Source organism: Tympanuchus pallidicinctus, unplaced genomic scaffold (assembly GCF_026119805.1).
Source record: "Tympanuchus pallidicinctus isolate F22 unplaced genomic scaffold, pur_lepc_1.0 scaffold1, whole genome shotgun sequence".
In the NCBI taxonomy this organism is placed as follows: Eukaryota; Metazoa; Chordata; class Aves; order Galliformes; family Phasianidae; genus Tympanuchus; species Tympanuchus pallidicinctus.
Window position 1 is genome coordinate 20,670,108 of NW_026294618.1, and position 24,250 is coordinate 20,694,357.

Genomic DNA, 24,250 nt, shown 5'->3' on the forward strand with positions numbered 1-24,250 from the left:
AGATACCATTTCGTCAGACTGCCCCTCTGCTGCCATCTGTCACGTGGCAACAAAACCTATGCAGCATAGCTGGAAAACTTCAACCTCTACTGTCATAACACTATTGTGCTGTCATGGGCCAACACAATAAAATAGGAGGCATTACTTTCAGAGCTGCCTTCGTAATAAAGTACAAAATTATTTTTCCCAGTGCAATTTAGCGAATGTCATTTGTATTACACTCAAATATACACTGTTTCAGTTGAGATAGAACACTGAAACTATTTAATCAAATTCTTTGAATAGCAATATCAGAAAGTTATACTCAAATAGAACAAAAAAAACAAAAAGTATTGAAAAATTCTCACTTTATTGAAGATCTTCCATATTCATAGAGGAATATAAATTTGTTTCAATTTTTTTTCCCATCCTACAGATTACTGAAGTCTCTCCCAAGATACAGTTTTTAACATATATTCATTAGAGCTGTCCCTTTAACTTCTTAAAACTGAAGCTTTGGTTTAATGAGTATGCCTGACAAGTTAGCTTCTGTGAAGCCAGTAACAGAAATTAAGAAAATAGACCATTGTCTCATGAACGTATGTTGGCCCAAATCTACACAGAAGCAATTCTAACTGAAGTATGTTTGAAACACAACAGGGAAAAAGCAAACCAAACCAAAACAACCCCTCTTCCCTCCCTCCCTCCTTCCCCCCCCCAAAAAAAAAAATAAAAAAATAAAAAATCATGCAGATTTGAAATATACGAAGTTTAGAAATTATATTACAGTCCCAAAGAATCAATTTGTCTGTGCATTACTGTTTTCATTCTTGTACCAGTAATGACTATTTAGCTAATTTAGTCATAAAATGCACAATAATCACTGTATGCAGAATTTAAATATGTGCTCTGTGCAAGAAAAAAACTGCATCATACATGAAGTCTTCTATCAAATGATTATGAAAAGAATACTATACCTCGAGCTAAAAAGGAAAATATATACATAAAAAAAAGTTGATGTCATTTGATATCATCTATAGATTTTAAAAAAATGTATACATTAGCGTGTTGTGGCTAACAAGAGCTCCAGTAAGGAGTACTTTAGAAAAGAATTTGAGTTGGCTGGCATACAGAGCTAAGGCAGTAGTTTCCCTGATTGCCTTTCACCCTGGGGACCTAGTTCTAAATCATAGTGAGAGTAGAAGGAGATTGCTTTCTCTCAATGACAGCTGTCGAGGGTTACATGGGAAATGAATTCTGGCACTCTCAATTTAGTCTGTTGAGAAAAGTAGGAGAATGCTTTAAGTCTGCCCTGATGACTTCAAAACCTCACACTGAAAAGATTCAAACCCTTGAGGACAAAGAAGTGAAAAGACCATGCCAGAGTCCCCTAGGCAGTTTTCTGTTAAAAAGTTGAATGATCATAAAAAAAAAGTACATCATTCATAGTATTTCATTTCTTATTCTTTTTTTTTTTTTTTTCACTGACAGAAACAATGTTAAGCTCCTTTTATAACTTTTCTCTATTTGAAAAGTACTGCATTAGTGTTGGTATCTAGAACATGTATAAGGAATGCCACTCAGCATGAATAAAAGTAGAGAATTCCCTTTGTATTAATGACAAATTCTAAGAACTGCTGTCTTTGGAAACGTGAGTACCATTACAGTATTTCCACTCTATGGAATTTTAGTGAAGTTCAGAGCAGAGTCAACAACACATAAAAATGGCAACTGCTCAACAAAGGTAAGAGAATTTTTTTTAAAAAGCAGCTATCTCAACTTCTCTTTGAGTCTCAGAAACATAGAAGTCATTTTTTATTGCTTTTTTTTTTTTTTTTTTTTTTTTTTTTTTTTTTCCAGTGGGAGCCAGCCAGAGAGTAAAGTTTTCATACTGAGTCTGGTCACATTAACCATAAATCTAAAATATTTATTTAGGAAGCAAAGTACTTTGTGAATAACATTTTTGCATATACTATTAAGATCTATAAGAAATCACATGTCCTGGCATTGTATCTTGGATGATCCCAGATCAGAGAATTGTAGTACTTTAGTATAAATACAAGGTGGGTAATACTGCAAGTTAACATTATTAATCTGCAGATAAAGACTGGAAGAAGAAAATAGTTCATATTACCTTGTGCGACAAAGGCTAAAACACAGTTCATTTTAATTGCATTCCAAAATATTTTGCCATTGATATGAATTTTTTATTGCAAATGTCCACTCTCTCTGAAGCATTCAAGGCCAGGCTGGATGGGACTTTGAGCATCCTGGTCCAGAGGGAGGTGTCCCTCCCTATAGCAGTGGGGTGGAACTAGATGATATTAGAGGTCCCTTCCAACCCAAACTATTTTATGATTCTATGAAATGTTCTCTCATTGTTACAAAAAAATAACAATAATAATAAATAAAATATTGTATTTCCTAAGGGAAAATTTCTGCCTAACTGCTGTGATAACTAGATAACTAACTCACTTGATACTAACATAAAACTGGTGTAAGAAGTACATTAAAGAAAAAGAAAAAAAGAATTTGTAGTTAATATTCTTGGCTTTGTACAGAGTTGGTTTAATGTTACAAAATAATACTTTTTTTTGATCACTAGTTTAATTCAAAAAGCATGGTTTTTTTTTCTATTGGATACATAGTAAAGCTCATCTTTTTATATGTGTTTCTGTATGTTCATTTATTTGTGGGCATATACGTGCAAGTAGAACCAATTCAGTAATTTCTGTCATGGTAGTACTAACTCGGGAAGAATGTCTTAAAATCTTTCTCTTTAGTTTTTGGGTTTTTTTTTTTTGTTTTTGTTTTTGTTTTATAATCAGAGCATTTTTTTCTACATGTGAGAGGAACTCTTCAGTTGTACCTTAAAGATGTTTCTGTTACTACTTTTTGAGGTCTTTGCCAGATCTCTAGGCAGGTAATACTCCAGAGATGAGTCATTTTAAGTCCTGTGCAATCTCTGCTACCTTCAGGAAAATAGCTCAGATGCTTTATCATAGAATCATAGAATCACTCAGGTTGGAAAAGAACTTAAAGATCATCAAGTCCAACCACAACCTAACCTTCCTACCCAAACTCTAACAACCCTCCACTAAATCACGTCCCTGAGCATCACATCCAAATGGTTATTAAATACATGCAGTGATAGTGACTCAGCCACCACCCTGGGAAGCCTATTCCAGTGCTTAACAACCCTTTCTGTAAAGAAGTGTTTCCTGACATCCAACCTCAACTTTTCCTGGTGCAACTTCAGGCCATTTCCCCTTGTCCTCTCACCTGTCACCAGTGAGAAGAGACCAACCCTGCTCCCGCTGTAAGCTCCCACTCCCACTGAAAGGTCAGGTATTGGAAGAGAGCAATAAGGTCTCCACCCTTCAGCCTCCTCTTCCCCATAGTAAACAGCCCCAGTTCCTTCAGTCGCTCCTCATAGGGCATATTCTCCAAGCCCTTCACAAGCCCTATTGCCCTTCTTTGGATCTGCTCCAGCACCTCCATGTCCTTTCTGTACAGAAGTGCCCAAAAGTGAATACAGTACTAGAGGTGACGTCTCACCAATGCCGAGTACAGGGGCAGGATTACTTTCCTAGTCCTGCTCACCACACCATTCCTGACACAAGCCAGGATCCAATTGGTCTTCTTGGCCACCTGGGCACACTGCTGGCTCATATTCAGCCAACTGCCCATCAGTACACCAAGGTCCCTTTCCATCAGGCAGCTTTCCAGCTACTCCTGAGATTGTCTGGGGTTGTTGTGACCAAAATGCACAACCCAAGACTTGGCCCTACCGAAACTCCTACAGTTGACCTGGGCCCATCGACCCAGTCTATCCAGGTCCCTCTGTAGCACCTTTCTCCCCTCAGGAAGATCAATACTCCCTCCCAACTTGGTGTCATCTGCAAACTTACTGAAGGTGTACTCAATCCCCTCATCAAGATCGTTAATAAAGATCTTAAATAGAAGCAGCCCCAGTACCGAGCCCTGGAGGATACCGCTTGTGACTGGCCACCAACTGGATTTAACTCCACTGACCAGAACTATTTGGGCCCAGCAGTGTTTCACCCAGTGGAGAGTACGCCCATCCAAACAATGGGCAGCCAGCTTCTCCATAAGAATGCTGTGGGGAACAGTGTCATCCCACATTTATGGCATCTTCCACTGCACCTCAACTCTTTATTTAGAAATTTAAACAAGCTCTAATTGGTAGTAAGTAATATTTCTCTGAAGATTATCAATATAGTATGGACATGAACAGATTAGGCACACTTAATATCCAAAGTCTCACCAACAGCCTCTGGCTTTAGAAAAATAACACAGGACAAGAGACAACATCTTCTCAGTTTATATGAATTCATGATATCATCATAGATGAAAAACTTATCAAATTCAGAGTTGCTTTATCTTTAGATAAGAAGAATCGGTCAATAGTTTCAATCTCTTCCACCCTTCTATCAGTTGTCATCAGAAAGTTAATTGGCCTTGTCAGTAAAAGAGAGGAACACGTCATCACTGATTCAAAAGATTTTGCCAACTAAGGAAAACATGATGAAATTGACAGTTCTTTGCACATACCCGATTTTTGCTAAGATAAAATGTCTGACTAAACTCTTCAAAAACCTATTGTTAATGAGATTATTATTAGAAAAAAAAAAAAAAAAAAAACAGGCAAAAAATTCAAATTAGAAATTCAGTACAGAAGTAGAACATATGAATAAAGAAAGATCTAAATCCTTTATTACTAACAAATAGTCTGGAGTTGCTGATATAATCATTAAAAAATGTGAGCTCAAACCGCTGTAACATTGCCAAATCTGTTCAAAGTTTTCTGTTTTCAAGAAATACATTTTTAATGGGAGAAAAGTTCTTGAATCTCATTTCTAAGAACATAAAATATTCTAGAGATAATAATAGCAAAAAATATCCATATAAATGTTTCCTGAAATGTCAAAGCAAAAATATCAGAGTAAGATAAGCTCCTTCTTTCACGTCCTTGCATTCCAGATTTGATGAAGAGTGGCATTTAATAGAACAGTTCTTACTTCAAGCATAATATATGGAAAAATGACTTACAGTACAATCAGGAGTGCAGAGGCCTGACAGGGCCATCTGATTCTATTCTCATTTCAGTGGTTAAGAGTTATTATGAAACATAAAAATGCAGAGACTGGCTTTTTGTTCAAAGACAAAATGGAAAGCAGTACCAAACTTCTCATGGAAAAAGTCCATGCTGAACATATTTGTTTCAGGATATATAATCTTTGATGTGTAATTTTTTTATTTTTTATTTTTTATTTTTTTGTCAGGCTAAAAAAAAAAAAATCAAAATAATTTCTTTAATAGATTTTCTGCCTGTTGCTTGCTAGTTTACTCACAAGCAGCAATATATACTTGCAAAAGAGCACCTGAGAATTTTCTACATTTATTTGCTAAAAATAACAGTTTTACCAGACATTGGCTCTGTTACAATCTAAAATGAAGTAAAATAAAATAATCATCTCCAATAGCCTCAAGTAGTATTCAATATTTTGTAGTAACTGCATGTAGAGTCTCAGAGAAGAGAAGCCAAGTTCATTGTTGGCTCAAATAAATTCAATTGAGATTTGAAAGAAAGGTCATACGTAAAATCTCTGTTGAATTAAATAATACAGTTGGGTTGGCCCAGAATATCAATCCCTTCCCAGTAGTATATTCAAGGAGAAGGAAGATTTACTTCCTTTGTGCATAGATTCGTAGTTCATCTTTAATACTGAACACACCAAACAATTTTTTACTTGTTAGTTAAAAGCAATTTTGGAGGGATATGTAGAAGCCATAAGAAGAGCTACTACTTCAGGTAAATTTAAATCAATTAATTGAAATGAAATGTTATATAAGTCCTTCAGTTAGCAAAACTTTGATTTGTTTTTTTAGTTATGCACTTAAAATTACCATTTCAATATGTTTTATTTCACAAAACCTTATGATTTCATAAATGGTATATCAAATTTTGCTCTAAGTGAGATTATATAAATATGCTAATAGTTCCTAGACAGAAACTTTGCCCAGATACACAAGTAGAATTAGACAAGGGAGATGCATGCAAAGAAGAGAGGACCTCTGAGAGAACTTCTGCTGATACAGATGTTTAAACCAAACTGCTCTGCTCTGTACTCTTTCCATTTCTTTGAGATAACTCCAATGAATGCAGATATTGGTATATAAATATTCATGGTGCTGATTTCAACTATATTTCAATCTTATTGATTAGAGGTCCTAAAATCATGTGGTAAATTAAAAAATAAGGAAAATGAAAGCATGAGAAATAACATGGGAAGGAAATAAAATCATAATGACATTGGAGCAACTGTAAGGCTCAAATTTCTTCATTTTTATAGCTTTACTTTTGAAATCTTTGACTTTACATCATTTTTCATAAAATTCTTTTTTTCTCTTTTACTTTTTTTTTTAAATTATTTTAATAAATGTAAACAGTTCAATTCAAGTAAATAGTTCAATTTATATGTAAATATAAGTTGTAGTTTAACCTGGAATATCACACAGCCTTTTGCAAATTCCCCCCATTCACAGTGAGACGGGGAACATAATTGGAAAAAAACAAAAACCTCAAAGAGTTAGATAAAACTACTTATTATGTCAGAAAAGGAAGAAAGAAATTATAGCAATGATAATTATTATATATTAGTACATAGCAAATATAGTGTATTTACTATATATAGATAGCATGTATCTTTACAAAACAAGATATATATATATATATATATGTAAAGATATATATATGTATATAAATGTATAGAAATATATATGAAATTTTATATATACATATATATATATATATATATATATGTATATATATGTATATCTTTACAAAACAAGTGATGCACAAAGCAATTTCTCACCACCCACTGGACCCCGCCAGTCCCTGAGCAGCAGCAGCCCCCCAGGCAAACTCCTGTCTGTTTCATGGCTTTTTTACACAATGTCATATGGTGTGGAATAATGCCTTTGGCCAGTTTAGATCAGTTGTCCTGGCTCTGTCCCTTCCCAGCTCTGGGCATGCTTCCAGTCCCCACTACTGGGAGGACAGTATGAAAAACTGAAGAGCTGAAATCTCCTTGGCTATGCGTAGTACTGCTCAGCAACAACTAAAACATCAGAGTGTTATCAACACTGTCTTTTTCCTAAAGCCAAAACATAATCTCATATCACACATTCTGAAAAAAATCAACTCTGTCCCAGCTGAAACTAGGACAGTATCTAAGTAACTTGGTTTGTAACTGGGGTTTATCTTAAGCAAAACCATGCAGTCTCTGCCTCTGACAGTCAAACAGAGCAGATTGGAACTGAATCTGCAAGATATGTGAAAAAGTATACATTTTCAAAAGAAACCAAAATACCTTACAGATAAGATAAAGGTCTGCTTTCATCAAAGTCTAGTGACACAAAATAGTACAGAAGGAAAAAAGAAGCACAAAAGTCTAAATAGAAACAGCTTACTTGTTCCTATTTCTTCTTTTCCATTATGAAATTGCTCTGCTAGTTAAGTCACTTGAATAAAATCTTAAGGTAGTAACTAAGGGAATTGCCACTTTTTCATTGTTTTAATGAGAACGAAAGTTCTAATTCCACACAGACTGAGCTTGAAATTGCAGAAGTTATCTCTCAAATGTGATGAGCTAACGACCAAAGATAATTATTATTCTTAGGAACAACCACTGTAAGAAAATACGATTTTTAATAAGCCAACAGGTGGAGATAATAAAGCTAACAGTATCTGAACTGAACTTACATCATTTTTAGTCCCAGTGTTACTTTCACACAACTTTAATGACTGCAATTTCATTTTGGCATGTTAAAGCCAAGTTGCAAAAAACAACTGAGACAAAGAAGCAGATAGTGCCCACCTCTACTATGAATGTAAGTGCATTTCTGGCACTATGAGGAAGTCATAGGCATAAGCAATTTAGGAATTTCCTAGAATGCACTAATGATAATTATGATAACACTGATGATAACAAAGTGAGGTGCCAATGAGTGGTGTTCCAGTGGACAGCTCCATCTTCACGAAGTTAATATGACTAGGCATGACATTTCAAAATTAGGCCTATTAAAATTTATTTCCTTCTGGAGAGTTCACAAAAAGAACAATAAACTATATCTGATATCTCAGAACTTTTTCTCCAGGCTTTTGAGATTTTTCAGTATATCTTACATGTTTCACTGCATTTTCTGCCTTTCACCTCATTGCGCATTTTGTACGGAAGAAGGTATTTTTCTGCCTTAATGATTCCAAAGAAAACATTTTGTAGTATTATTTAATATTATAATCAATTTGCTGGATTCAGCACTGAGAAAGCATTTTCTATAGTACAAACTGTTTTGGGAGCGTACCGTCTCAAAATAGCACAGCAACAAGCAGATGTTACTGGTCTGATCAAGACCTTGATATAAGTCTGACATTAACCTCATGTTCTACAACTGAGAAAAACATAAAAACAGTGGCCATAAACAGAAAGAGTAAGAAAGGATAATTTAATAGCATAGTTTTCCTTTTAATTCTAATTATGTTACTGACATCTGAATAGTTAAATAATAAATACACGATTAAGTATGAGAGCTTGGGATTTTTTTTAGTTACAGTGTTATTAAAATGGCTCATTTTCATTTTCTCTAGTATGTATATTTTACATACAGTTTTTGTTGTTATTTTTATCACACAAATTCTTGCTTCATTCTCATCTCTCAAAAACTTCAATTTTATACAGAGTGTACCAGAGATCAAAATAATAAGAATGAATTCTTCATCAGTTTGCTCAGGAGAAAGAATATCCAGGTTTCATGTACAAAAGTTACAAACATCTTTTCAGACATTGCTAGGAAATAACGGAAATAACAGTGTTTTAATGCATGAATATTCACTTGCATAACAATGTTTTAATAGGAGTAATTGACAATTTATGAAAATTTCCAGAGCGCCTAAACTCAGGATAGATAGCTGACTGTGATTTAGTAATGTAATATTACTTTTGTGATATCAAGTACACTTTATTTGCCTCTAAACTAAATGCTAGGGATTGCAGTCTGAAAACTTTGAGCTCAAATTCTGAAAAAATCAAGGCTAGATCTTTTTTCCAATATAGGAATGCAAAATTCAAATAAAGAAGACAATAATGTCATAAATCTTATCCCAGTGTTTTGAAGGCACAGAAAAGGATCACACATGAAATAAGTTCTTTGGGAACAGCAGAATTACAGGAAAGTTTCTTACCTCGGCAATTTGGTAAAGGGCTGCTCCACTGCCCACTGCTTCGGCACTGTGCTCGGGAAGCACCCTGAAGTAAGTACCCAGTGTTGCAAGTAAAATTTACAACATCATTCAAATTAAACTCACTGCCATTAGTCATTCCATGAGCAGGATTCCCAGGATGTCCACACGTGATTGCTGTTAAAAGAAAAATAGGCATGCTAGAAACTAACTCAACTAACTGAAAGGCACTGTTTCATGTAATCACTTCTTGCAGGTTGTAGCTGTTTTTATTTCTGAATATGTTTTTCATATTTATGCAAGAAGTTTAAAAAATAATGGGATGCATTTATTCATAGTTCTTAACTGCTGGGGGGAAAATGCTAATTTTTCAGTAAGACGTGGAATTTACTTTTTTACCTTATGTGAAACGTTAATATAAATAATTACATGCACATGTATTTTGACACTGTATTGATATAGATTATACCTTTAAAAACATTGGAACATCACTATATTTCCTACTGATATAGATTATTTTTTCCTTTAAAATTCAAGAAGTAGTAGAGAAAAGCAAACTGAACTTAATGTACTGCTTCAGAGCACTGGTAAGTTCTGAACAGTCCTGTTCCAAATTTCTTGAGTTGCTCTGCTGAAATACTGATCCTTTTAATCACATTTTCTTAAGGCAATAGAGAAATCATGTTGAAATTAAATATTATATGTGTGAGTTAATGTGCCTACGTGACACTTTAAAATAAACATTTTATAGTAGTTAAGCTGTACACTTCCACATAACTAGACTTAAAAGTAGTATAAAAAAAATACAGAAGAACATAGACACTGGCAATTTAAAATAAAAAAAGTCAAATACACACATACATATATACACTTTTATACACACATATACACACACATATATATACACAGCTTTTTAACTGTGTATTTTTAACTGTGTGTTTTTAATTGCTCTGGTGATAATGATCATACTAAATTAACTATCCTATTCACAAGTAAATTGCTGATAAATTACAGGGTTTCTTTTTCCTTTTCTGTAATGAAGAGATAGGTGAAAAAAAAAAAAAAGTGTTTCCTCTTATTTTATCACAGAGTGAAATAATAATATTTTCAACAATATTGGATCTTTGCAAATCAAATAGGATGCCTTCCTGTGTGCAGGTTTACTTATTTAGACTTTAAATTGCATAAATAATGTACTTTAATCACCTGAATCCCTTTCTGCACTAGTGTTTTTTCAGCATTTGAAAATGAACCCTTAAACATTAGAATAAAATTTGAGTCTATATACAGGATCTACTTTATTCTAGTCTATCTGTTGCATTTTTTAAATAACAAGAGATTAGTAAGTATCAATAACTAAAATAATTTCCACGGTCACCATCCTCCTTATATAACAGCATATTAAACTAAAAATTGCTATCACCTTAGACTTTCTGAAATCTCCTGAACAAAATCCATGACAAAATTTATTACACAAAATTTAGGCATAGTATTTATAAGAAATTGATACTGAATTATACTTAGCTACCCTTTTCAACAAAAACAGAGCATGATAGGTCAGTTTCTCTTTAGAGCTCAGTACTCCTCACAGATGCTATATTTAATGTCTTTAAATATAGGTAATTTAGGCATGATACTGTTTCAGATCACCACTAGGCTTTTGTGCAGTCAAATTAATATTGTTTATCTAAGCACCAGCCAAGACATTTCATCCAGTGGTGAATAACAAATCTTCTTTTCCCTCCTGAGATAAGGAACTGCCTTATGCATGTAAGTGATTATCCAATACTGAGGTAAAGAAATACCTATGTATCAAAAAACTGTGCAAGATGAAGGAATCTGGAACAAAACTAAGACGATAAAATAGTCATGGGTGGAATACTTTGAACACTCTCTTTGAAAACTAGTGTCTGCGATTTCCAAGTATGAAAATCCTTTCAAAGCCAATTACAAATATAAAATTATATTGTGAAAATCATACAAAAATGTCATAAATTTTCAGGTGCAGAGTTCCTGATCCACAATCCTTACTCAGAAGTCCTTTTCAGTATTATATTTGGGAGACCATTTCTAGGCACTAGTACACAGCATGTTTTCACTCTCCTCAGAAAGAGCTGAACCATTTTTACTAGAACTTCTAAAGAATAAATAAAAGTGGGAAAATCACTTGAAGTTTGTTTGCTGTCATTACAGACTATAGTCAGTTCTCAGAACAGTGACAACAATATCAGTTTAGAAAGGAACAGCTTCCCACTGTCCCTCAGCATTGTTCCTTTCTTTTGAAGGGATTTTATTCACTGCACAGTAAAATTAATCCAGTAAAAGTAATAACACAAGCTGGTGGTATTTCTCCTTTGAGGAATGTAAATCATTTGAAGATATAATAGGATATTAAAAGGACAATAACATTTGGCAGATATTTCTTACAGCTGTAAATAGGTAGAAATTTTATTTTAACCACTAAGAAAGTAAACACTGAACATTTTGAAATCCAATGACTTATCAGAGGTATATTTTCTTAAAAACAAAACAAAGATACTAACACGGATTAAACAGAAAAGATGATCATCTTAGTGACTATATCTCTCTGTGGATGAAAATATTTCTATCTGATTTACAGACATCTTAAAAATGAAATAACTGATGTAAATAACCCATGAAAAATAACAAAATTCTATAGAAATTGTAAGTTTATTTAAAAAAAAAAAAAAAAAAAAAAAAAAGCTAGTGATCTGTAACGTAGAAGAATAATGTTCAGAGAAATTAGATCTGATTAAATGCCTGATGCTTCAGAGAATGTCAGGAAACTTACCATGCAATTGAGAAAGGAACTAGATTAGGAATGCCTCAAAAATTAAAAAAAAATAATTAATTATCAATTTTTAAAAGCAGATGCATTCAGAAAAAAAAAGAGTTAAAGAGAATAAAAATGCTAGTATTTTTCTAACAGATGTCATATAATCCAATGCCATGACTGGAATTATACTGATAACTACTAAGAGGAGTAGATCATCATAATCACCCTTATCATTGAAAATATGTTCAATAGATACGTTCTGAACACCTCATTCAAACACTTTTAAACATCCCATCCACCATGAATGTTCAATCACATTAGAAACAATATTTCATTGAAAACGATACTTACGGACACAAACAGGAGTTTGTCCAGACCATCTGTGATCCTGTAGACAAATTCTGACAGATGTACCAACAAGTCGAAAGCCAGGATTACACTGATAGACTACAGTATCACGATAACTGAAGCCATCTCCACTAATATGACCATTTACAATTGGATCTGGAGAACCACAGTGACCAGCTACAATTGAAGAACAATAGATCAAACATATAAATTCTTAAATACATTGTCAACATTTACAAGAATGCTGATATGAAGAAAATAATTCATTCTTGCATACAACGAACAAATATCGGAGTCGATTACTGTTTTGTGTAGAACAATATCTGGAGTGTAAAAACTACTGATTATATTCCTTCTACTTTTCCAAGAGAAAGGAAGCAGTTATTTGAATATTTTAAATTTTCATATATATACAGTTTCTGCAGATTATGTTGTAGAAATAAGGAATTTGTCAGAAGAATATCTGGTGCATATAAATTACAAACATCTGAAATTACAAACCATTCAGTGTATTTGCTATAAAATTGACCATTTTCAAATGGATGATAGATATATATATATATTTCACTTGTTCTTGAATAAAGCTGCCTTTTTTCTCAGAGAAGTGTGAACTACAAATAAAAAGTCTTGAAACTCCCAAACCCACGTTATTTCACCACAGTAGTCTGATTCCTCATTTTCATTATTTGCCTTGGATTTTGTGAGTAGACCTCTACTAATAAATGAAGTGCATTTGGGACCATTTTGCAGCAGAGGCCAACCAGCACAGAAAACACTGTATTCATAAAATGAAAACATCTTGCCCTCCAGACCAGCTCAATTGTCAGCAAAAACAGCCTACTAAAGTTAGTAGTGGATTAAGATCTGTAATAAATTGGTTGGACCAACATTTGAACTGCTGTTTCTTAATCTCACGCTGGGTATACATATATCAAAAAGAACCTCCTCTATTTCCTATCAATTGGAGCGTACAACATCTTACTGCAGTCCTACTGCTAACTGTGAGTTAGCAATTGCAGGATCACATATATTTACTAGCACAGTAAGTAGTTATGTATAAATTTAATATTAGGCATAATACAGAATTAAATTCTAACATTTCTACCTAAATTCTTACATATTTTGGAAAAATAAATGACCATACGAATTTAAGAAAACATAATGGAGTGGATTATATCTAGGTTTGAATTTTAAAGTATGTCTTTGTTGTGTTTATGTGTAGTTTTGCACATCAAAGCCACACAAAATCAAGACAAGATATCTGTTCAGGAAAATACGTCTAAATGCCACCAATAACACAGCTGGTGTTATGCAAATAGTCAAAAGCTTCCAATTCAACCTATGTCCAACACGGATGTATACACAGTCACACACAAAAGACAAGCGTGAAAACACGTGTTGTGACTTAGAGGAGCAATTGTTCCTGGAAGGAAAAAGGGGGAAGGGATACAAATTATCAGCAGAGTGATTCATTTAGTGCAAATGAGTAATGTCTAGCCAAATAATTCATATTTACTTTTACACAAGTGAAAAAACAACCATATATTATTACTTAAAAACCTACATTTTATATTTATATATTTATATATTTTATATTTATAGCCTTGAACTCATTAACTACAGTCACTGGATATAGCTTTTTTTTGAAACAAATAATAAGGATTTGACAAAGTTTTTCTCACATATAGAAATTAGTGTACTAAACTGGACTGAAATAATAAATAAATTCTTCACAGACCAGTGGGTAAGATAATGCAATACCTATTTTCATCCATATCTGTCCTGAATTCCATTCACACAAGTATGACGTAAGTAAAAAGTACCTCTAATTATCGTTCTTTTAAATAGGAAAGGCTCATTCAGAGTTCCCTGGCTGTGTGACTCCTGATTTTCACAGGCTGTAAGTAAGTCCTAAAGGCACTTCTGAAATAAACTAAAATGGGGCATGCTGTCCTTAAAATTTAGGAATACACAACCAGTGTCATTCACATAATTTAGCTTTAAGACTGAAATTTATCTTTACTAAATTGCTCCCTTGAACAGCCTGTGTAGTTCCATTGACCTTGCTGGGAATTTAGGAACTTAGATTGCACACTAAACTGAACCTAAGTTAGGTGCCTAAAGTTGTGTGAATATCCCTTATATGAGAGGATGTACAGAGGTAGAAGTAGTTTAGTACCAGAAATACAATATTCTGCAGCATGAATTTGATAACAGTCTTTAGACTTCCACATTCAGAACTGTGAATGCACTTTTAGTATTACAGAGCTTGTCCAATTTTGAAACTGAAAGAATGAATGGTGATTAATAACTGTCGAGCTCTAAATGTGATTCTTTAGCACATGCACATATTTAACATTTCTAAGCATAAGGCTGCATTCAGCAATGCAATCAATCTGACAAATATAAACCAAAGTTCATCTATTTTAAAGAAAATTTATTAGAAATATCATAAGACAATCTTTACTTGTAGCATAGTAATGATTTCTGCAAGAGGTATTCTGCTTATTACAGATGGAAATATCTCTGTGGAAATCATTTAAAATGCAGATAGGTTGATAAAAATCAAAGTTGGTAGTTATGACTAAGCAGATAAGAAAACATTAAAGTTAACAATTTAATGTAGTCTTGTAGAAATCTGAAACAGATAAAACCCAACAATAGAAGAAAAGTGTGAATTCATATAAAGTTCAAACAGCATATAGAAACAGTTTTCAGTTTTCATGAGATCTGGTAAATTTATTAACTTTTTTTTTCCCCCAAAGAGTTAAAAGTTTCTCTGTATAAGTAATTTTCAAACTGAATTGCAGAATAAACAAGTATTGTTCACCAGATAGGTCCTGTACTGATCAGTTCTTCATCTCTTCACTGTTTGAATGTAAATTTATGACTACTGTGGGCAGCTAATCTTCTCAAGTGTTCTGTAATAAAATATGTTCCCCAGAAGCCAGAATAGAAGAAAAAAGCTTTTCCAGCCTTCCTCAGACAAAAGCTATTTATAAAACAAATGGAATCCATTGAGATTAGTATATTATTTAGTTTGTATACACTGATGCCTAAATAATCCTTCATACATAGCCTTTCAAAAAAGAAAAACAGTATATGAGTACTACATACTAATATCAGATGATGATACCTCAGGTTAATGCTAACACATCAGTTAGCTAGAAATTAAGACATGCAATGGCTGGACATTACACTGTTTATGTATGATAACAGCACACAGCAAAATGTTGAGAGATAAAAGCCTTTTTTTTTAAAACAATAACATAGCTTTGCATGCTTGCAATAAAAGAAAGCGATGGGAAAAATACCCATATGCCCCTACACATACGAATGTGGCGTTGTTGAATCTTCATATCTGCAGCACCAGAATTTTTTAAAGGTTTGTCAGCATCAATATAGGGATAACCAGACATCAGCAAGAAACTGATGTATCTTCACACACAAACCTCTTTGGTTGTTCTACTGCAGAACTTACCGTATACAAAAAATGTAATCCTGAAGTTTAACATTACTTTAGGTGGCACTTCAGTTGAATTATTATTCCTGGTTAAAATAGATTTATGTTAGTCCTTTTTTTTTTTTTTTCTCTACATATTAAAAAGAGTAGGGAAGTAGTGCAAAAAATATTCTCTTTACTTCCTACATAAAGATGACATAATTCTTAATGCAGAATATTTTTAATTGAAAAATGAAGCATAAGGATACTAGGCTGGAAAAGTGCTTTATTATTCTCACAACACTCACCAGAAACAACTACATCTTGCTCCCTAATAACTATGTCCTTTTAGAAGCTAGTTTAGCACTATGAGGCAATAGTCACTATTTTTAACTACTCTGTATTTTAAAAGATGGCACACTGTAAAATTATCTTCACAGAAGATTGCACTGCAGACATCACTGTTGCAAAATGAAGGAATTGGGTTTTAAAATTCTTTATTCAGATCTGCTGAACTGAACTGAAGGAAGAAAAGGCAATCAACACAACAAATAGGATACAAAGATTTAAGACGCATGTCTCTGACAAAAGATTCCCACATTTATGCATTTCACTGATACCCCATAAAATTTTCTGTGAAATTGGTGATGAAGAATAGCAGTAACATGCAGCTAATAATTCCACATTCCTTTTTTATCAACATGCTTTTGATGTTAGAACAATACTGTCTCATTGCCTGCAATACACTTCAAAATAATTTCTCTAAAAGTATTTACAGGCATTAATGATCTCCAGAAATTCAGGATGTCATCACTAGTTCTCTGGTAAGAATCTTGCTAGTTTGATGATAGTTGTTATTCTTTTTTTCATAATTACCTGCTAATATGTAATGGGTGATATTAGAAAAATTCTTTTTAGAAGATTAGATTGAGTTTATGTAATCCTATCACACCTGGTTATTGTGATAAAGACAGTCATTTTTTGTTTAATGTTATATTAAATAATGGGGAATGTTGTGCTTTAAAAAGCAGTTCTGATTTTCTATGCTTTGCTCAAAGAAATTCTAGCTGCTTTGAAATTTAATGACAAACAGTATAGACTACCTATTTATCACTTATTTGTATAGGATAATGAGCATCAACAACCTACTGTGCCAAAAACCATCTGTTCATCTATCTGAACACAGAAACACAGTGACCTTATTAACACTGAGGAATTTGAGTTCCAGTTTCAGGTATCTCAGAATGCTCACCAGCTTTTTGTTATCAGTTCTTTAGGTATGCTGCAATTATAGCTTCCTTCCCATAGATCCATACTGACATTGACTAGTTGGAAATGTAGAACAAAATGCTGATTTTGACTCATTTCATAGAAAAAATAACATCTGGAATTCTTCAGCCAGCAAGAACATTTGAAAAAGTAAGGATTAATAAAAGAGTTTTTCAATTTTACCTTAAGTTCATTTATTCAGATGGACAAAAGATTGTTGTTCTTCTTGACATGCTATGAAACACATGCATTCCTATTATTTATTTATTTATTTTAAGCTCATTATAAACCAACATAAGCAAATCTGAGAAATGAAATAGATGGCATTAGAACTTAAAGGTCCACACTACATACATCTCAGGATTATGAGGAGGCAGGATGGGGTGGTGGTTGTACTTTATTTTGGAATATCTCTTGTCTAAACCCCTTGCCAAAATTCTCACTGTGCTGAACATTTACTTGCAATTTGAATGCACTACGCATGCTTCTGAACTGAAGCTCATCTTCCAGCTTAGTTTCTTCATGCCCTCTGAGATCGCTCCACGAAGCAAATCAAAGTATTGTAAATGTGGATAACCTAAAAAATCCTTCTGCTCCGAAAAGCCTTGCAACAACATCAAATATAATTTAATTGAAAACTAACGAACAAACAAAAAAAAAACAACAAATCACAACTGTATGCCAATAGAGCATCTTAAAATCAAATGCAACACACAATACTTTCTGTATTTAGGAAACATTTATTTTTCATTGTGTAAAAGTGTTGTTGCTTGATATGAGGTGAACTCCAATAATAATACTATTTTTGTTTAAAAAACAAAACAAACAAAAAAAGCCTTTACCTAGACACTGGGTTTCAGCTCCACTCCAAAGACCATTTGCCAAGCATTCTCTCACATGAGAACCAACTAATGTGTATCCTGTGTTACAGGTGAAAATTGCAGTGGCTCCATATACTGTTAAGGTTCCAATCTTATTTCCATTTGGTGGAGATGGAAGACCACCACAGGAGATAACTGGGGAAAAAAAACAACAACAACAACAAGAAAAAACAAATTGAAATATGAAAATGCTTTTCATAATTCCTTAGACTGGAAAACAATAGATCCCATTTTCTTAAAAAGTAAACGTAATATGAATAAATATAAAAGCTCTATTCAACAGTATTATTATGCATCAGGCTTAAAATTATATTCAGTTTAGCAGTGCATGTCCTAAATCAGGAAACTAAGATGACTTCACATCTTGAAAGCAGTTTAAGTGCAATCTAGATGTCATGCTCTGAAGCAAGACATGAATGTCTGGGAAGGATGCGATTATATTCTACGCATACGTATTCCTGGATGTAAGAGCATGTAGAAAGAAGGTGTCTGCTTCTTTTAGGTTGTCTGATCAAGGACTATTTCCACTGTAACAAGGGATAAAAAGAAAGGGAGCCAGTGATGAGAACCAGGTCTGGTCAGTTACATCATGAGAGCTTGTGAGAATTCCAGCAGGGATATCTGATTGAGGACTTTAATTTGGGAGACAATCACAAGAAACAAACCTCTCAGTCACACTAATTGGTGAGCTAAGAAGCTACAGGTGCTATTTTCAAAAAGGATGAATCTCTGAGGCAGACAGAAAAGGGTGTAAGAGGGTGGTTGTTTGCAACCAAAGCTAGTCAGTAGCACTTGCCTAGCCAAGCCCTGCAGATGATCACCACTGTTAGTGCTATGTTCTTCTATTTTCTCATTAAATCTTTTCTTAACTATCTGTGCATTCACACTCCTTGCACTTGTGCAAGACCATGTGCCAGCTCTGGCATGTATATATAAATATATATATAAATATATTTATAAAATAAAATATGTGTATTAAAAAACACAGCATATTCTGTAAACAAGTGAACTGCTTACCCTTACAGATTGGCCTTTCATTGCCTACACTCCAGGTTCCATTAGTCCTGCACTGTATGAGTCTTCGACCCAATAAATAGTACCCAGGACTGCAGCTGAGCATGACTTGAGCTCCGTACTCGTTCAGTGACCCAGAAATCAGTCTCCAGACAACATGTTCTGAAAGCAGAGTCTCTATGCTGGGGCAAGTCACAGCTGTGAATAAATGATATGTAAATATTACCATCCCGCCACTACATTTCCTAACAGAATATATGTCTTACCATACTGGCAGAAGTCTTTAATGAAAAACTGAGTGTATTGTGTGCATTTCTGAAATACAAGTTTTAGGAAAAAATAATGAATATTATACAGTGAACACTGCAAATGAGCAAAAATGTATAGTACAGTTTCATTTAGAGATGCACTGGAACAGTGATAGTCATGCTCTAACTTGATTTATTTAAACATTTCAGAGACAAAAAAGGCTTCAGGGATGTAAAGAAAAAGCAAATATTACTAAGTAATTTTTGCAAAAAAAATTTTTTTTCTCTCCATGCCATTCACTTTACGGAAGCTCTACTATGGTCATAAAAGCTGTCAATGCAGTCAAATGCTATTTAGTCTACAATCACCTACTGTGGACATTCAGGAAAATTATTACATTACAGTTAGAGCATTTGAAAAAAAAAAAATAAAAACATTTATGTGCTTTCAGAATGATTCATCTAGTTCCAAACTTCCTGCTATAGACAGGGACACCTTCCACTGGGACAGGATGTTCAAAGCCCGATCCAGCCTGGCCATGAACATTATGGCAGGTGTTATAAACATAGAATAGCATAAGGGATCATATAAACTTACAGATGCAAAGATGCACACTCTTTTTCCTAAGCATTTTTTATACAGAAATATATAGATAATACTGTTTTATATAAAGTACAAATCAGTAAACATAATTACCAATTGAAATTGTAATTAAAACTGCTCATTTTAACATAATGATAATTTCCAGAAACTGGTAATTTTGAATTAGTGGAAAAGCAGAGAAGTTAATCTATAAATCCAGGCATATTTTCTACTCAAAGCATGAGCTAAATGGCCACTAATCAGAATAATCACTACCAGAACAGCACAATTGACTAAAAAAAATATTATAACATTGTCTTTGCAACTACAATTTAAATGTAACAAGAAAATTTTTAGTAATGTGCTCAGCTTTTAATTTGAACTCTTCATAACAATTATTTATAGTTTTCTTATTCTAGTGAACAATCATGAACAATCACATTCAGCAATTGATATTTTCCTAGAATCTAAATACCGTAAGACTGACTTCTGTTCTTCTACTGAGTTGGTCTCAAAAATAAGTCTCTGCTTAGTATGGTTTAAATTCATAAGTACCAATAAATTAAGAAGACTGGACAAGCCCTGCATAAAAAGAAACGACACATCTGAATTTTGTGTTTCCATCTAGGTACTTCTCTGTTTCCATTTTACAGTCTTTCTGATTTGAAAGATCTCATTTCTCTTATATATTCTGCAGAAAGTGAGACATTAAAGAACTAAGCAAGAATAATTTTCACTAATTACTCACAAATAAAATCTAAGAATCAAGCTGTTACAGACTATTTCTGCATAATAATAAGATGATATTATCTTATTCAAAGGCGTGGAATGAAATTTAATTCATGCTATTTTCCCTTTTTAACTTGTCACTGCAAGAATCAGCACTTGTATTTCCAGAGCAGCTGATGAAACAATAAACAAATTAAAAATTCCCAAATGATTGTTCTTTTCTTTAACCTTAGAAGGAAAGAAACCATTGATTTTTCAAGATAATTTATATAAGAGTTACAAATATATAAAAATGATTATAAGTAAGACAGCGTTTGTCAGCTGACTATATGTGCAATTTAAAACCTTAAATTTGTAATTAGACCCAACAACATTTCCTTTGTATTTGAGTACAAGCCAAATTATACTAGTTGCAGTAAAGGATATTAAAAGCATTTCGTGCGGCAAAGAGTAAGGAGAGAAATGCAAGCACCGATACTCATCTACAGTTTGAGACTCAAGTTACACAATTTATTCAAATTAGATATTTCTCCACTCTTTGGATGGAAAGTTCTTTGGAACTGTGTGTCCCTCTTCTGCCTTTACCAGCAAAAAGACATTAAGACTTCAGAAGGAAGTTTTAGTAGATTTCTCACAGTGTCCTGTATTCCTATAATAAGATGCTATTTACATGGTCAGTCTCTAAAGAGGCCAGATTTAAAGTATTGCTTGAGAAAAATTTTCAAATGGCTATACAGACACTCAGGCTTTGTATTACCAGAGAAACATTATAAAACAAGCTGTACTATTTCAACCTTCATTTTAATAGACCTGGGGGAAAAAATGAATTCATTTATTATCACTCACTTCTTTGTGCTGTGTTTGCTGCTCATCATTCTCAGATGATTCTATCACTGGAGACTAAACAAATATATACTTCTAGTACCACAACTTTAAAGAAAGGTTATGAAGATTATCTAAGCTTTTTAGACCTTGCAGATAAGTAATCTTGAGTAACACACGCACCCTTGAACAGCAATCCATGTTGAAAATACTGACTGTATTTTAAGGTAGTTCACTAGTGTTTTTTACTTCAGCATTTGTCACTTTACTAAGTAATGGGAATATTTTACAAACTGAATAAACTTTTAGAAAAAAAAAAATATTAAAATCACTTAGGACTTACAAATATTAAATTAACATTCATAATGTAGAAAGCTAAGCAAAACATTAGTAATTAAGCTCAGTTTATAGAATAGTCACTGTCTGCTAAGGTTCAATAGTTGCTAAAACACTGGCTGCTGTTTTTGTGTTTTTGTTTTTGTTTTTTAATCCAAGTTAATTTGTTTCTTCCCTCCAGAAAACAATCTGCTGATATTTACATTGATTAATTATTGAAATTATGTACTTTATACCCTGTCAATTATTATTTTTTCTATGAGAATAAAGTGTAGTTCAATGTACGAGACTACTGCTTTCCCTCTCTGCACAGTTTTCTGAACACAGAATATGCTCATGTGATCACAGATGACTTCAAATAATCCTTCTTATGTACTCAGTGGAACTGCTTATTTAGGCACTGTCCTTCAAGAAGGATGTAGATCAACTGGAGGTTACCCAGAGAACAGTAATGAGAATCACCATTCCAAACCCAATGAAGAAACAACGAGAATGCATCACAAGACTGCTAACTCTATAGAAGAGTTGTCTGAATGTATTAGGTATAGATATCAGAGTGCTGAAATGAGTGGAGATGGGATTGCTTATGTGGAAAGAGGCCAGGGGCTGCCCTTGCCAAATACACTGATTTCTAGCTGACTCTGCAAAGGATCCATCATAGGACATAGCTGAATTCATCAGCAAATCTGGCAGCACCTCTGTGAAATGATTTTACGAGAAGAGGGGAATTTTTTGTTTTGAAAGAGTGAGAAACAGCAGAAACAGCAGTGCAAAAACCAGTCTGAAGAGAAAAAAAAAAGAAAGAAAAAAAAAGAAAAAGAAAAAAAAAAAAAAAAGAAGAGGTACTCCAGGATCTAAAGCAGAGAATCTCATGGGGAAGACTACAACAGAATGAGGATAATGTTCACTGTTTTGAATCAGTGCAGACAGATGGAGGTTAACCCAGTGCATGAGATGTCATGTCGCATAGCAAAGGAACCTGCATTATACTTCGCAGTTCTGACTGAAAACAAAAAGAAAGACTGAAGAACTCTTACCCTGGTTAGTTGTTTACACTATCAGTGTTTCAAAAAGTTTCTACAGTTGATGTTTGTAACTTTATACAATGAAGATGGAAAATATTAGCCATGTAGAGATTTTAAGACAGATGTATTGAAAATAAACTTTATTATTATAATTTATTATTGTTGTTGCTATTATTGAACACATTTAATAGGTCACTTCTATTCTACTACATGCTGAATGACTGATGATATGTTCCTGACTGAACAGTTCAGCAGATAGGTACACTTAAAATCAAAACTTAATCACAGAAGATATTCCTGAACCAGTTTAAGGGAAATATGCTTGAGAAACACATGCCTACTTACATTTGCAGACAGGTGGCCTCCCTTTGTTGCTCCATAATCCATCTTCTTGACACACTGCTGTTGCTTGTTGACTAGATTCTAGCTTGAAGCCCTCATTACATTCATATATCAATCTACTGCCCAAAGTGAATTCATTACCTATAACTGAACCATTCCCAGGAGAATCAGGAATACCACAAGATACAGCTAGAAAGAAAGAAAGTAAAAGAAAAGGAAAGATAAAGGCATTTTCTCATATTGTGTTATTTTATGTTTGTTTAATATTGTCACAACAATAAATAATAGAGATTAGTAATTTTCACATAATCCATTCATAGCAACTACAATGATTTTCCCATGTTTATGACATTCCAATGAATGTAATAGTATTTGAAACTTTAATAAGTATTTTGAAATGTATCTCACATAGATGGACATTCTATAAATCATTGTTTTGATATTGGTTGTGTAAACACTGGCAGAAATTTCAACACGGACTACAGGCAGCGGCTGCTTTGATATTCCAAATAATTTTAACTTTCGTTGCTCCTTCAGAATTTTTCTACAGACAACTAATTATACTTTTAAACTTACATTTAATTTGTTTTCTACTCAGTGACGTTTGAGTAGCATCTAGGTGCAGTTTTGTTTTGTTTTTTCTTTTTATTCATGATTATTTTTCTTAGATATATATTTTAGCACAGTGTGATATGTTTCATTTAACAGTATCTCACAATATACAATCCTGGTGTGGAATATAATTAGAAAAAATCAATTCCAGTCACTTCTATGAAAAGTCCCCAAGGCAGGATTTCCTTTTGTGAAACATCTCTGCTCCCTTGATTCTGATAATGAAAAGAAGAAAGGCAACCCTTTGTTACCCCTATTCTTTTTAAAGCTATGTGCCTTGTGGCACTTCTAAGGGGAAATTCATAGTATCATTAGCTCTGAAAGAATATTTTCTGTGAAATGGCAACTTGTAGTTAAGGACATATCACAATATTTGAATGAATCTATTTAAAGGTATCATAAAAAAACAAGATTTCTGTGTACATAATCATTACCTTGACTGTGGCACACAGTGTATTGTTCTTCAGTAAATACACTGAATAAAACACAGCTTTAAAGACTTTTTTCCTAAATATTTATCAATAAAAGGACTAGTTTTGAAAATTAAAATGTCTATTA

The 24,250-nt window shown here is 33.3% G+C and overlaps 1 protein-coding gene across 1 annotated transcript in view; it reads right to left on the bottom strand.

The window, feature by feature from the left end:
* CSMD1 (CUB and Sushi multiple domains 1) overlaps window positions 1-24,250 on the bottom strand; it is a 984,784-nt gene that overhangs the window by 38,094 nt on the left and 922,440 nt on the right. The window contains exons 50-54 of the mRNA XM_052696996.1: window positions 23,084-23,269; window positions 18,999-19,193; window positions 17,943-18,116; window positions 12,393-12,566; window positions 9,248-9,421 (exon numbers count right to left, since the gene is read on the bottom strand). Coding sequence (XP_052552956.1) covers window positions 9,248-9,421; window positions 12,393-12,566; window positions 17,943-18,116; window positions 18,999-19,193; window positions 23,084-23,269 — 903 coding nt within the window. The remainder of the gene's footprint in view (window positions 1-9,247; window positions 9,422-12,392; window positions 12,567-17,942; window positions 18,117-18,998; window positions 19,194-23,083; window positions 23,270-24,250) is intronic.